Genomic DNA, 15,629 nt, shown 5'->3' with positions numbered 1-15,629 from the left:
AATGTGCATGTGTCTGCTCAAACGGTCAGAAACAGACTCCATGAGGGTGGTATGAGGGCCCGACGTCCACAGGTGGGGGATGTGCTTACAGCCCAACACTGTGCAGGACGTTTGGCATTTGCCAGAGAACACCAAGATTGGCAAATTCGCCACTGGCGCCCTGTGCTCTTCATAGATGAAAGCAGGTTCACACAGAGCACATGTGACAGACGTGACAGAGTCTGGAGATGCCGTAGAGAACGTTCTGCTGCCTGCAACATCCTCCAGCATGACCGGTTTGGCGGTGGGTCAGTCATGGTGTGGGGTGGCATTTCTTTGGGGGGCCTCCATGTGCTCGCCAGAGGTAGCCTGACTGCCATTAGGTACCGAAATGAGATCCTCAGACCCCTTGTGAGACAAGATGCTGGTGCGGTTGGCCCTGGGTTCTTCTTAATGCAAGACAATGCTAGACCTCATGTGGCTGGAGTGTGTCAGCAGTTCCTGCAAGAGGAAGGCATTGATGCTATGGACTGGCCCGCCCGTTCCCCAGACCTGAATCCAATTGAGCACATCTGGGACATCATGTCTCTGTCTCGCTCCATCCACCAATGCAACGTTGCACCACAGACTGTCCAGGAGTTGGCAGATGCTTTAGTCCAGGTCTGGGAGGTGATCCCTCAGGAGACCATCCGCCACCTCATCAGGAGCATGCCCAGGCATTGTAGGGAGGTCATACAGGCACGTGGAGGCCACACACACTACTGAGCCTCATTTTGACTTGTTTTAAGGACATTTCATCAAAGTTGGATCAGCCTGTAGTGTGGTTTTCCACTTTAATTTTGAGTGCGACTCCAAATCCAGACCTCCATGGGTTGATACATTTGATTTCCATTGATAATTGTTGTGTGATTGTATTGTCAGCACATTAAACTATGTAAAGAAAAAAGTATTTAATAAGAATATTTCATTCATTCAGATCTAGGATGTGTTATTTTAGTGTTCCCTTTATTTTTTGAGCAGTGTATAATAGCCTCAGCAATGAGGCTTACATCTAATTGTTGTATAAGATGAATGAGTGAGGGTGGAACTGTTTGTGAAATTGTGTAATGTGATTTTGGACTGTTTAATGAAGGAAACTCCATTTCCCTTTTGAGTTGAACTAAATCAGAGGACCGCCCATGAGCACAGTCAGGACCTGGCGTCATGAGACAGCCTTTTCTGCAACTCCCGAATTAAACCCCCACTTTGAGAATTTCTCAACAGACCATGTTTCTCTCAGTTACGAGAGGACAAAGGTTGCAGACCAGCTTACCTCGATAACGAGAGGGCCAAGGTTTGAGACCAGACTGCTGAATCTTTTAACCATACCACGTGGTTAAACTCTTAGACTATCGATACCGACAGAATAAGAACAAGTCTTTGATATTAATTACTAGTCTGCAGCTAGGAATTCGGTATCATTGAACGCGAAGACCGACAACCGCCGAAACATCTATTCTATAACAACATGAATGAATGTCACTCTGAACTATCCATTCTAACCACGACAGAGAGAGAGAGGACAGAATCTCCAACAGAAACAAACTTTTCAACAGAGATCCCAACGACACACTGAGCATAAATATATATATATTGATTGCAATTGTTCCTGAATGAGTGAGAGTTCATGTGCAAAGGATTACCATTTCAATTGTTATAATTATCAACTTTGTAGTGTCTCATCTCAGTCGACCCCCACTTCCCTTTTGTCCACCAAGCCGCGATGCCGGTTTATCCCACTAGGGGAACTCCGTTATCATTTCCTTGTAACTATCTACTTTTTGTTTATGCATTTCTGTGAATTACTTAGTTAGTAAATAAATAATTTAAGACAATTGATGTATGGATGACTCATAGTGAAGACTGGGTTTGTGCAGTTAACCAACAATTTACAACGTTTGGAATGAGACTAACGTGAGGTAAAATAAAGAATAAGTCATTAATCAGAAGACTAATTGATCAGATTTGAACATTTCTGTAAAGTTATATTAGGAAAATTATAACTTTGTAATCTGAATATTTTCCTTGGTGCCCCTACTTCCTAGTTAATTACAGTTACATGATTAATCAGTTTAATCGTGTAATAATAATTACAGAGAATATTTGACAAAACTAAGTCTTCAGTTAATGATGCCAAAGACACGACAGCACACACACACACACACACACACACACACACACACACACACACACACACACACACACACACACACACACACACACACACACACACACACACACACACACACACACACGTCACATACCCACTACAGTGATGGAGCCACTGGCCAATACGCTGTCCAGATCTGTGATGACCTCACAGGAGTAAAGCCCTTCGTCTGCTGATTGAACGTCTGTCACTCTGAGGGTTCCATTCCCAAGTAGAGTGTACCTGGTCACCATGACAACAACACAAATCAATCATCTGATTTCAATACATACATGTTCATTCATGTGTACATAAGGTTGTGTCTGCGTTGTACCTAGGCCTTGGTTAAAATACTATTTGAAATCATTTCAAATGCTTTATCTGGGCTTGCCTGGTGCAGTGCAAGCCTTGCTAATCTGGGGCTCCATGATGGCCAACTGCTAGAAGTATTTCAAAGATTTAAAAGAGTATCTAAACACAAGGCCTTAATGCCAGTTTGGTGTGGCTTTTTCTAAATTCATCATTCCTCGATTTCTTGCATCCTCTCTTCTCATGTTCGTGAGGTCTGAGGAGTGAGGACATACTGATCCAATATGGAGGAGGGGGTCTGAGGAGATAGAGGCCCGCGTGTGGACTGATCCAATATGAGGAGGGGGTCTGAGGAGATAGAGGCGTGTGTGTGGACTGATCCAATATGGAGGAGGGGTCTGAGGAGATAGAGGCGTGTGTGTGGACTGATCCAATATGGAGGAGGGGGTCTGAGGAGATAGAGGCGTGTGTGTGGACTGATCCAATATGGAGGAGGGGGTCTGAGGAGATAGAGGCGTGTGTGTGGACTGATCCAATATGGAGGAGGGGGTCTGAGGAGATAGAGGCGCGCGTGTGGACTGATCCAATATGGAGGAGGGGGTCTGAGGAGATAGAGGCGTGTGTGTGGACTGATCCAATATGAGTAGGGGGTCTGAGGAGATAGAGGCGTGTGTGTGGACTGATCCAATATGGAGGAGGGGGTCTGAGGAGATAGAGGCGTGTGTGTGGACTGATCCAATATGGAGGAGGGGTCTGAGGAGATAGAGGCGTGTGTGTGGACTGATCCAATATGGAGGAGGGGGTCTGAGGAGATAGAGGCGCGCATGTGGACTGATCCAATATGGAGGAGGGGGTCTGAGGAGATAGAGGCGTGTGTGTGGACTGATCCAATATGGAGGAGGGGGTCTGAGGAGATAGAGGCGTGTGTGTGGACTGATCCAATACGGAGGAGGGGGTCTGAGGAGATAGAGGCGTGTGTGTGGACTGATCCAATATGGAGGAGGGGGTCTGAGGAGATAGAGGTGCGCGTGTGGACTGATCCAATATGGAGGAGGGGGTCTGAGGAGATAGAGGCGTGTGTGTGGACTGATCCAATATGGAGGAGGGGGTCTGAGGAGATAGAGGCGTGCGTGTGGACTGATCCAATATGGAGGAGGGGGCCTGAGGAGATAGAGGTGCGCGTTTACTTGTCTCCCAGTGATGACTCCATGATCTTCTGTCCGTCTTTCCTCCAGAGGATTTGGGGTCGGTTCAGATGGGGGTCAAAGGTGAAATGACAGTCCAACCAGGAGTCTCCTCCCCTCGTAACCTGTACAGCCTGGGGACCGATCAGCATCACCGTACGTTCTGGGGGAGTGGGGTGAGGGAAGTGGAGGAGAGGAGAAAAGAGGAGATGGGAGGAGTGTGGAGGATAGTAAATTACTTTAGTCATGACTAATACAGTATCTGATATCTTGGTTTAATTGAATAAAACCTTTACTGTCCTGAAGGGAATTATAAATGAACGAAACATATTGATGTCCAGAAGGGAATTAAAAATGAATGGAAACTTTACTGTCCTGAAGGGAATCCGTTTAGAGCAACATCAGCACATGCAATGGGTTTGAGACAGAGATCAAGGAGTAGACAGATAGAAAGAGACTAGTAGCATGTGGGGCTGTGTGGTATTGTGTGGGACTGTGTGGTGCTGTGTGGGACTGTGTGGGACTGTGTGGTCCTGTGTGGTACTGTGTGGTACTGTGTGGTGCTGTGTGGTACTGTGTGGTGCTGTGTGGTGCTGTGTGGTGCTGTGTGGTGCTGTGTGGTGCTATGTGGTGCTGTGTGGTGCTGTGTGGTGCTGTGTGGTGCTGTGTGGTGCTGTGTGGTACTGTGTGGTGCTGTGTGGTGCTGTGTGGTGCTGTGTGGTGCTGTGTGGTGCTGTGTGGTGCTGTGTGGTTCTCACTGAGGACCTCCAGGTGAGCGGTGATGGAGGTGTTGTTGTGTGTAATGGAGCAGGTGTAGACTCCACTGTCCTCCCTGCTACTATTAAACAGCTCTAAAGTCCCATTGGTCAGCTGAGACACACGACTGTCCGACAGCAAGGTGTTCTGGAGATCCTCACTCTCCCTACACACACACACACACACACACACACACACACACACACACACACGGTTAGCGGATAACACAGAGCACTGTCCCACTGAGACACAGGGTTACCACAGTATCCCCACATCTCTTATTATAACATTAGTCTCACCATGTGACCTGTGGACGGGGTGACCCGAAGGCCTCACAATGCAGTCTGGCCACGCCCCCCTCCGTAACTTGATATACCACCCCATCAGAGGACAGGATCTGAGCTGGCAGCTCTGGGACAGAGAGAGATATTTTCATTTAGATTAGACATTTAGAAAAACTTCCAAAATCTTAGACAAGATCAGAAATGTATGTCATAATCAGGGTGTCAGTCTGCTCCTGCTCTATAAAGGTAGTCTGGGTGTCAGTCTGGTCCTGCTCTGTAAAGGTAGTCAGGGTGTCAGTCTGGTCCTACTCTGTACAGGTAGTCTGGGTGTCAGTCTGGTCCTGCTCTGTAAAGGTAGTCTGGGTGTCAGTCTGGTCCTGCTCTGTAAAGGTAGTCTGGGTGTCAGTCTGGTCCTGCTCTGTAAAGGTAGTCAGGGTGTCAGTCTGGTCCTGCTCTGTAAAGGTAGTCTGGGTGTCAGTCTGGTCCTGCTCTGTACAGGTAGTCAGGGTGTCAGTCTGGTCCTGCTCTATAAAGGTAGTCTGGGTGTCAGTCTGGTCCTGCTCTGTAAAGGTAGTCAGGGTGTCAGTCTGGTCCTGCTCTGTAAAGGTAGTCTGGGTGTCTGGTCCTGCTCTGTAAAGGTAGTCTGGGTGTCAGTCTGGTCCTGCTCTGTAAAGGTAGTCAGGGTGTCAGTCTGGTCCTGCTCTGTAAAGGTAGTCTGGGTGTCAGTCTGGTCCTGCTCTGTACAGGTAGTCAGGGTGTCAGTCTGGTCCTGCTCTGTAAAGGTAGTCAGGGTGTCAGTCTGGTCCTGCTCTATAAAGGTAGTCAGGGTGTCAGTCTGGTCCTGCTCTGTAAAGGTAGTCTGGGTGTCTGGTCCTGCTCTGTAAAGGTAGTCTGGGTGTCAGTCTGGTCCTGCTCTGTAAAGGTAGTCAGGGTGTCAGTCTGGTCCTGCTCTGTAAAGGTAGTCTGGGTGTCAGTCTGGTCCTGCTCTGTACAGGTAGTCAGGGTGTCAGTCTGGTCCTGCTCTATAAAGGTAGTCTGGGTGTCAGTCTGGTCCTGCTCTGTAAAGGTAGTCAGGGTGTCAGTCTGGTCCTGCTCTGTAAAGGTAGTCTGGGTGTCTGGTCCTGCTCTGTAAAGGTAGTCTGGGTGTCAGTCTGGTCCTGCTCTGTAAAGGTAGTCAGGGTGTCAGTCTGGTCCTGCTCTGTAAAGGTAGTCTGGGTGTCAGTCTGGTCCTGCTCTGTACAGGTAGTCAGGGTGTCAGTCTGGTCCTGCTCTGTAAAGGTAGTCAGGGTGTCAGTCTGGTCCTGCTCTATAAAGGTAGTCAGGGTGTCAGTCTGGTCCTGCTCTGTAAAGGTAGTCTGGGTGTCTGGTCCTGCTCTGTAAAGGTAGTCTGGGTGTCAGTCTGGTCCTGCTCTATAAAGGTAGTCTGGGTGTCAGTCTGGTCCTGCTCTGTAAAGGTAGTCAGGGTGTCAGTCTGGTCCTGCTCTGTAAAGGTAGTCAGGGTGTCAGTCTGGTCCTGCTCTGTAAAGGTAGTCTGGGTGTCAGTCTGGTCCTGCTCTGTACAGGTAGTCAGGGTGTCAGTCTGGTCCTGCTCTGTAAAGGTAGTCAGGGTGTCAGTCTGGTCCTGCTCTATAAAGGTAGTCAGGGTGTCAGTCTGGTCCTGCTCTGTAAAGGTAGTCTGGGTGTCAGTCTGGTCCTGCTCTGTACAGGTAGTCAGGGTGTCAGTCTGGTCCTGCTCTATAAAGGTAGTCTGGGTGTCAGTCTGGTCCTGCTCTGTAAAGGTAGTCAGGGTGTCAGTCTGGTCCTGCTCTGTAAAGGTAGTCTGGGTGTCAGTCTGGTCCTGCTCTGTACAGGTAGTCTGGGTGTCAGCCTGGTCCTGCTCTGTAAAGGTAGTCAGGGTGTCAGTCTGGGTGTCAGTCTGGTCCTGCTCTGTAAAGGTAATCAGGGTGTCAGTCTGGTCCTGCTCTGTAAAGGTAGTCTGGGTGTCTGGTCCTGCTCTGTAAAGGTAGTCTGGGTGTCAGTCTGGTCCTGCTCTGTAAAGGTAGTCAGGGTGTCAGTCTGGTCCTGCTCTGTAAAGGTAGTCAGGGTGTCAGTCTGGTCCTGCTCTGTAAAGGTAGTCTGGGTGTCAGTCTGGTCCTGCTCTGTACAGGTAGTCTGGGTGTCAGCCTGGTCCTGCTCTGTAAAGGTAGTCTGGGTGTCAGTCTGGGTGTCAGTCTGGTCCTGCTCTGTAAAAGTAATCAGGGTGTCAGTCTGGTCCTGCTCTGTAAAGGTAGTCTGGGTGTCAGTCTGGTCCTGCTCTGTAAAGGTAGTCTGGGTGTCAGTCTGGTCCTGCTCTGTAAAGGTAGTCAGGGTGTCAGTCTGGTCCTGCTCTGTAAAGGTAGTCTGGGTGTCAGTCTGGTCCTGCTCTGTAAAGGTAGTCTGGGTGTCAGTCTGGTCCTGCTCTGTAAAGGTAGTCTGGGTGTCAGTCTGGTCCTGCTCTGTAAAGGTAGTCAGGGTGTCAGTCTGGTCCTGCTCTGTAAAGGTAGTCAGGGTGTCAGTCTGGTCCTGCTCTGTACAGGTAGTCTGGGTGTCAGTCTGGTCCTGCTCTGTAAAGGTAGTCTGGGTGTCAGTCTGGTCCTGCTCTGCACAGGTAGTCTGGGTGTCAGCCTGGTCCTGCTCTGTAAAGGTAGTCTGGGTGTCTGGTCCTGCCCTGTAAAGGTAGTCAGGGTGTCAGTCTGGTCCTGCTCTCTAAAGGTAGTCAGGGTGTCAGTCTGGTCCTGCTCTGTAAAAGTAGTCTGGGTGTCAGTCTGGTCCTGCTCTGTAAAGGTAGTCTGGGTGTCAGCCTGGTCCTGCTCTGCACAGGTAGTCTGGGTGTCAGCCTGGTCCTGCTCTGTAAAGGTAGTCTGGGTGTCAGTCTGGTCCTGCTCTGTAAAGGTAGTCAGGGTGTCAGTCTGGTCCTGCTCTGTAAAGGTAGTCTGGGTGTCAGTCTGGTCCTGCTCTGTAAAGGTAGTCTGGGTGTCAGTCTGGTCCTGCTCTGTAAAGGTAGTCAGGGTGTCAGTCTGGTCCTGCTCTGTAAAGGTAGTCTGGGTGTCAGTCTGGTCCTGCTCTATAAAGGTAGTCTGGGTGTCAGTCTGGTCCTGCTCTATAAAGGTAGTCTGGGTGTCAGTCTGGTCCTGCTCTGTAAAGGTAGTCAGGGTGTCAGTCTGGTCCTGCTCTATAAAGGTAGTCTGGGTGTCAGTCTGGTCCTGCTCTGTAAAGGTAGTCTGGGTGTCAGTCTGGTCCTGCTCTGTAAAGGTAGTCAGGGTGTCAGTCTGGTCCTGCTCTGCACAGGTAGTCTGGGTGTCAGTCTGGTCCTGCTCTGTAAAGGTAGTCAGGGTGTCAGTCTGGTCCTACTCTGTAAAGGTAGTCTGGGTGTCAGTCTGGTCCTGCTCTCTAAAGGTAGTCAGGGTGTCAGTCTGGTCCTGCTCTCTAAAGGTAGTCTGGGTGTCAGTCTGGTCCTGCTCTATAAAGGTAGTCTGGGTGTCAGTCTGGTCCTGCTCTGTAAAGGTAGTCAGGGTGTCAGTCTGGTCCTGCTCTCTAAAGGTAGTCAGGGTGTCAGTCTGGTCCTGCTCTCTAAAGGTAGTCTGGGTGTCAGTCTGGTCCTGCTCTGTAAAGGTAGTCAGGGTGTCAGTCTGGTCCTGCTCTGTACAGGTAGTCTGGGTGTCAGTCTGGTCCTGCTCTGTAAAGGTAGTCTGGGTGTCAGTCTGGTCCTGCTCTGTAAAGGTAGTCTGGGTGTCAGTCTGGTCCTGCTCTATAAAGGTAGTCTGGGTGTCAGTCTGGTCCTGCTCTGTAAAGGTAGTCTGGGTGTCAGTCTGGTCCTGCTCTGTAAAGGTAGTCAGGGTGTCAGTCTGGTCCTGCTCTGCACAGGTAGTCTGGGTGTCAGTCTGGTCCTGCTCTGTAAAGGTAGTCAGGGTGTCAGTCTGGTCCTACTCTGTAAAGGTAGTCTGGGTGTCAGTCTGGTCCTGCTCTCTAAAGGTAGTCAGGGTGTCAGTCTGGTCCTGCTCTCTAAAGGTAGTCTGGGTGTCAGTCTGGTCCTGCTCTATAAAGGTAGTCTGGGTGTCAGTCTGGTCCTGCTCTGTAAAGGTAGTCAGGGTGTCAGTCTGGTCCTGCTCTGTACAGGTAGTCTGGGTGTCAGTCTGGTCCTGCTCTCTAAAGGTAGTCTGGGTGTCAGTCTGGTCCTGCTCTATAAAGGTAGTCTGGGTGTCAGTCTGGTCCTGCTCTGTAAAGGTAGTCAGGGTGTCAGTCTGGTCCTGCTCTCTAAAGGTAGTCAGGGTGTCAGTCTGGTCCTGCTCTGTACAGGTAGTCTGGGTGTCAGTCTGGTCCTGCTCTCTAAAGGTAGTCAGGGTGTCAGTCTGGTCCTGCTCTCTAAAGGTAGTCTGGGTGTCAGTCTGGTCCTGCTCTGTACAGGTAGTCTGGGTGTCAGTCTGGTCCTGCTCTGTAAAGGTAGTCTGGGTGATGAAAGAAATAAAAGCTGAAATAAATCATTCTCTACTATTATTCTGACATTTAACATTAAAATAATATAACACCACCTAATTTAAAGAATGTGAAATGTCAAAATAATATTTTATATTTATTTCAGCTTTTATTTCTTTCATCGACATTCCCAGTGGTATAGAAGTTAACATACACTCAATTAGTATTTGGTAGCATTGCCTTTAAATTATTTAACTTGGGTCAAACGTTTTTCAGTTATCCTTCCACAAGCTCCCCACAATAAGTTGGGTGAATTTTGGCCCATTCCGCCTGACAGAGCTGGTGTAACTGAGTCAGGTTTGTAGGCCTCCTCGCTCACACACGCTTTTTCAGTTCTGCCCACACATTTTCTATAGGATTGAGGTCAGGGCTTTGTGATGGCCACTCCAATACCTTGACTTTGATGTCCTTAAGATATTTTGCCACAACTTGTGAAGTATGCTTGGGGCCATTGTCCATTTGGAAGACCCATTTGAGACGAAGCTAACTTCTTGACTGATGTCCTGAGATGTTGCTTCAATATATCGACATCATTTCCCTTCCTCATGATGCCATCTATTTTGTGAAGTGCACCAGTCCCTCCTGCAGCAAAGCACCCCCACAACATGATGCTGCAACCCCTGTGCTTCACGGTTGGGATGGTGTTCTTCTGCTTGAAAGCATCCCCCTTTTTCCTCCAAAACGATGGTCCATAACGATGGTCATTATGGCAAAACAGTTCTATTTTTGTTTCATCAGAGCAGAGGACATTTCTCCAAACCGTAGTCTGGCTTTTTTATGGCGGTTTTGGGGCAGTTGCTTCTTCCTTGCTGAGCGGCCTTTCAGGTTATGTCGATATTGGACTCGTTTTACTGTGGATATAGATACTTTTGTACCGGTTTCCTCCAGCATCTTCACAAGGTCCTTGCTGTTGTTCTGGGTTTGATTTGCATGTTTCACACCAAAGTACTTTCATCTCTAGGAGACAGAACACATGGTGTATATACTTGCGTACAATTGTTTGTACAGATGAACGTGGTACCTTCAGGCGTTTGGAAATTGCTCCCAAGGATGAACCAGACTTGTGGAGTTTTTTCTTTTTAATGAGGTCTTGAGGTCTTTATGAGGTCTTGGCAGATGTATTTTTATTTTCCCATGATGTCAAGCAAAGAGGCACTGAGTTTGAAGGTAGGCCTTGAAATACATCCACAGGTACACCTCCAATTGACTCAAATTATGTCAATTAGCCTATCAGAAGCTTCTAAAGCCGTGACATAATTTTCTGGAATTTTCCAAACTGTTTTAAAGGCACAGTCATCTTAGTGTATTTAAACTTCTGACCAACTGGAATTGTGATACAGTGAATTATAAGTGAAATAATCTGTCTGTAAACAATTGTTGGAAAAATGTGTGTGTGTGTGTGTGTGTGTATATACATGTGTGTGTGTGTGTGTGTGTGTGTGTGTGTGTGTGTGTGTGTGTGTGTGTGTGTGTGTGTGTGTGTGTGTGTGTGTGTGTGTGTGTGTGTGTCTCACCAATGACATAGATGTATGTATTTTTGAGGATATTTCCGTGTTTGTTGGTGGCTTCACACTGGTACACCGCCGTATCACCAAACACTACATCTTTTAGGACCAACACCCCTCCGGTCACCCGCCGCCTAGGGTCAATGTCTACCTCTATACAGAGGAGAGGTGGGAGAGAGAGAGGGAATAGGATAGAAGGAGAGAAGAGGAGGAGTGAAGGAGTGGAGGATAGAAAGAGAAAGGGATTATCATTGATTTCCGATCAGCAGAAACAGGGTTTTGAGGTCAGTGATTAGAGGTCAAGGGACGTTAGCGATCAGCGATTAGAGGACAAGGGTCAGGTCAAAATGTTGCTCCCAACAAAGGGAACTAACAAAGAAATCCCTTAATCAACCAACAAAACAGAAAGGGATTCAAAAGGGGTTCTGAATGACACCCATGTGGTGCCCACTGAAAGTTGGCAAAGCCACTAGTAAGGGGTTCTGAATGACACCCATGTGGTGCCCACTGAAAGTTGGCAAAGCCACTAGTAAGGGGTTCTGAATGACACCTGCCATGGCTGCACAAACTAATAGAAAAACCCACAACAACTTAGGATAGAGAGTCAAAAGAATATGGATCAAAACAGACAAGGGAAACACTAAAACCTAGGCTTCTTTCAAACTTAAACTGGTTGAGATTGAAATCGCATTTCCTCTGATGTGAAGTGTTGCTCTCCTAACATCTCTCAAGCTCCATTGAAGCACTGGGCCAGCCACTCCTAAATATCATCTGGGCCAACGCAGGTGAAACACCTTCCACTAATGAGATGACAACCAGCACAGGTGTAACACATACCGACTGACGAAGCGACACCAATTGGTGCATCCTTCAAGTTAACGAGCTTGACGTGCTGAAGTCCAACCTCAAAACATAAATGGAAAAACCAATGCATGTAACAAGGGGTCAGAGATCAGGGGTTAGAGGTCAGGGGTTAGAGGTCGAGGGTTGGATGTCAGGGGTTCGAGGTAAGGGGTTCGAGGATAGGGGTTAGAGGTCAGGGGTCAGATGTCAAGGGGTATAATAGGTCCATGACAGCAGAAATACAATAGCCATTTTGAGGCAAGAGAGAGAGAGAGACATCTATTTGGTTGATTTGTCACAAGCTGACACTAACTAGCTTTCAGAATGTTGATTTAATCATTCAAACTCTGTCTCTCATCTCCATGGTGATTTAGTCTGTCTGGCCTTTACGTTAGAACATTATTAGATCAAATATGAAACAAACAAATTGTTGAGTGTACCTGCGACAGGCTCTCCGTTTATACTCCATGTGACAGTAGGGGTGGGGATACCCTCGGCCTGACAGTCTAGCCTCACTGTCTCCCCAGGGGAGTACAACAGTGACGGGGGCTCCTTCACCCAGTACGGCTCAGCTATACACACACACACGCACAGACGCACACACACACGCACAGACGCACACACACACGCACAGACGCACACACACACGCACATACGTACACACACGCGCACAGACGCACACACACAAACACATAATATTCAAACAACTTCATCATCATCATAATAAACAGTTTGTATGTATCTACCTCCCACAGTGTGTGTGTGTGTGTGTGTGTGTGTGTGTGTGTGTGTGTGTGTGTGTGTGTGTGTGTGTGTGTGTGTGTGTGTGTGTGTGTGTGTGTGTGTGTGTGTGTGTGTGTGTGTGTGTGTGTGTGTGCGTGCGTGTGTGTGTGTGTGTGTGTGTGCGTGCGTGCGTGCGTGCGTGCGTGTGCGTGCGTGCGCGTGCATGCGTGTGCGTGTGTGTGCGTGGGTGTGTGCATGGTGTGTGCATGGTGTGTGTATGTATGTGTGTGTGTGTGTGTGTGTGTGTGTGTGTGTGTGTGTGTGTGTGCGTGCGTGCGTGCGTGCGTGTGTGTGTGTGCGCGTGTGAATGCGCGTGTGTGTCTGGTGTGTGTGTGTGTGTGTGTGTGTGTGTGTGTGTGTGTGTGTGTGTGTGTGTGTGTGTGTGTGTGTGCATGGTGTGTGTGTGTGTGTGTGTGTGTGTGTGTGTGTGTGCGTTCACCTACCTTCCACAGTGTGTGTGTGTGTGTGTGTGTGTGTGTGTGTGTGTGTGTGTGTGTGTGTATGTGTATGGTGTGTGTATGGTGTGTGTATGGTGTGTGTGTGTGTGTGTGTGTGTGTGTGTGTGTGTGTGTGTGTGTGTGTGTGTGTGTGTGTGTGTGTGTGTGTGTGTGTGTGTGTGTGCATGGTGTGTGTATGGTGTGTGTGTGTGTGTGTGTGTGTGTGTGTGTGTGTGTGTACCTACCTTCCACAGTGACAGTGTAGGAGTGTGTGACGGATCCATGTGTGTTTGAAGCCAGACACTCATACTCTCCGTCTGCCTTCTGGGTTATGCTGTCAAACCGAAGCCACCTGCCGTGGTTATCTGTCCAGGCTCCTGTCTCCGACAGATTAACATCCATATGCTTCCACAATACCGTAGGAGTAGGACTGGAGGGAGGGGAGGGGAGGGAGGGAGGGAGGGAGGGAGGGAGGGAGGGAGGGAGGGAGGGAGGGAGGGAGGGAAATATACAGAGAGATGTGGAAAAGAGAGAGAGAAAGATGAAGGGAGAGAGATAAATTAAGTGGAGAGATGAACGTCAGTCCTGTTAACAATGTCATGTCCTGTCTTCTCATCGTCATGGTAATATTATTATGACACTCCATTGCTCATCATGGAAACGACAACACAACAAACGACAAAGACAAACTGAGATGTGTGTTCTGAGGTGCCGTTCTGTAGAACACTGTTGTGCTGCACCGTTATTTCGACCTCTCTCATCAACGAGCTGTTGTCACCAACAGGACCGCCGCTCACTGGATGTAAACCCTAGACACTGTCGTGAGTGAGAAGCCCAGGAGGGCGGCTGTTTCTGAGATAGGGGAACCGGAGAGCCTGGCAACGACCATCATACCCAGCTCAAAGTCACTTTGTCCATTCTAAAGTTCAATGGAACAGTCACTGAATGTGGCGATGCCTGTCTGCCTGCTTTCTATAGCAAAACCACGGCCACATGACTCACTGTCTGTAGGAGCTTCATGAACGGCGTGATGTACCTAATCAAATGTAAATCTGTAAAATACACTAAGTGTAACAGCACCTTCTTAATATTGAGTCTCAATTGTCTCAAGGCTAAAAGTAAAAATCCTTCATTGACCTGTCTCCTCCCCTTCATCTGATTGAGTATTGTCCCTTACTGGCATCCATAAGGGATCATAGTGTTCCCCGGGGTTCACCTGGTCAGTCTGTCATGGAAGGAGTTCCTGACTCAGAGTAATATGTATGTATACGTACAGCCCTTTAGGGATACACTCCAGTACCAGGCTGTGGCCCCTGAGGGCCAGGTGAGAGCTGTGGGGGCCCTGAGGTTGCATCAGCTGGGGCTTCCTGCCACGAGCCACGTCATTACCTACAGACAGGAAACACATCACATCATCATTTTCTATACATAACTTCCTGCTATGAGCCACGTCATTACCTACAGACAGGAAACACATCACATCATCATTTTCTATACATAACTTCCTGCTATGAGCCACGTCATTACCTACAGACAGGAAACACATCACATCATCATTTTCTATACATAACTTCCTGCTATGAGCCACGTCATTACCTACAGACAGGAAACACATCACATCATCATTTTCTATACATAACTTCCTGCTATGAGCCACGTCATTACCTACAGACAGGAAACACATCACATCATCATTTTCTATACATAACTTCCTGCTATGAGCCACGTCATTACCTACAGACATGAAACACATCACATCATCATTTTCTATACATAACTTCCTGCTATGAGCCACGTCATTACCTACAGACAGGAAACACATCACATCATCATTTTCTATACATAACTTCCTGTTATGAGCCACGTCATTACCTACAGACAGGAAACACATCACATCATCATTTTCTATACATAACTTCCTGCTATGAGCCACGTCATTACCTACAGACAGGAAACACATCACATCATCATTTTCTATACATAACTTCCTGCTATGAGCCACATCATTACCTACAGACAGGAAACACATCACATCATCATTTTCTATACATAACTTCCTGCTATGAGCCACGTCATTACCTACAGACAGGAAACACATCACATCATTTTCTATACATAACTTCCTGCTATGAGCCACATCATTACCTACAGACAGGAAACACATCACATCATCATTTTCTATACATAACTTCCTGCTATGAGCCACGTCATTACCTACAGACAGGAAACACATCACATCATCATTTTCTATACATAACTTCCTGCTATGAGCCACGTCATTACCTACAGACAGGAAACACATCACATCATCATTTTCTATACATAACTTCCTGCTATGAGCCACATCATTACCTACAGACATGAAACACATCACATCATCATCCTACAGACATGAAACACATCACATCATCATTTTCTATACATAACTTCCTGCTATGAGCCACGTCATTACCTACAGACAGGAAACACATCACATCATCATTTTCTATACATAACTTCCTGCTATGAGCCACATCATTGCCAAAGAGGGTGGATATGTATTAAGATGAACAACTCAAGCCGTTTACCATTGTAAAAGAACAAAGTAATAATAATAATAATTAAGGTTCCTGTCTGTGGAAGTTCCTTCTCTCATATGAGCAGTTCCTCAATAACATCTGGCTCACATGAGAGACAGCTGGAAGGATTTGGCAATGAGATGTCACGCTCTGGGGCACCCCCTCCACGGGCAGGGGCAATAAGAGAATTACATCTCATACTGGTTTACATCTTCGGTTTGTATCTTCGAGAATGGGTATGGGTGTATGAGTGTGTGTGTATGTGTGTGTATGTTTGTGTGTGTGTGTATCCATACATGTGTGTGTATGTTT

The 15,629-nt window shown here is 47.7% G+C and overlaps 1 protein-coding gene across 1 annotated transcript in view; it reads right to left on the bottom strand.

Moving 5' to 3' along the window:
• LOC135503818 (neural cell adhesion molecule L1.1-like) overlaps positions 1 to 15,629 on the bottom strand; it is a 137,716-nt gene that overhangs the window by 56,814 nt on the left and 65,273 nt on the right. The window contains exons 8-15 of the mRNA XM_064921957.1: positions 14,034 to 14,148; positions 13,005 to 13,189; positions 11,980 to 12,111; positions 10,706 to 10,849; positions 4,716 to 4,827; positions 4,419 to 4,582; positions 3,664 to 3,823; positions 2,283 to 2,410 (exon numbers count right to left, since the gene is read on the bottom strand). Of these exons, the coding sequence (XP_064778029.1) occupies positions 2,283 to 2,410; positions 3,664 to 3,823; positions 4,419 to 4,582; positions 4,716 to 4,827; positions 10,706 to 10,849; positions 11,980 to 12,111; positions 13,005 to 13,189; positions 14,034 to 14,148 (1,140 nt within the window). The remainder of the gene's footprint in view (positions 1 to 2,282; positions 2,411 to 3,663; positions 3,824 to 4,418; positions 4,583 to 4,715; positions 4,828 to 10,705; positions 10,850 to 11,979; positions 12,112 to 13,004; positions 13,190 to 14,033; positions 14,149 to 15,629) is intronic.

This window comes from Oncorhynchus masou, chromosome 18, assembly GCF_036934945.1.
Source record: "Oncorhynchus masou masou isolate Uvic2021 chromosome 18, UVic_Omas_1.1, whole genome shotgun sequence".
NCBI classification, from domain to species: Eukaryota; Metazoa; Chordata; class Actinopteri; order Salmoniformes; family Salmonidae; genus Oncorhynchus; species Oncorhynchus masou.
Note: the sequence above shows the minus strand (reverse complement) of the source record. Positions and strands in the feature narration are given on the sequence as shown.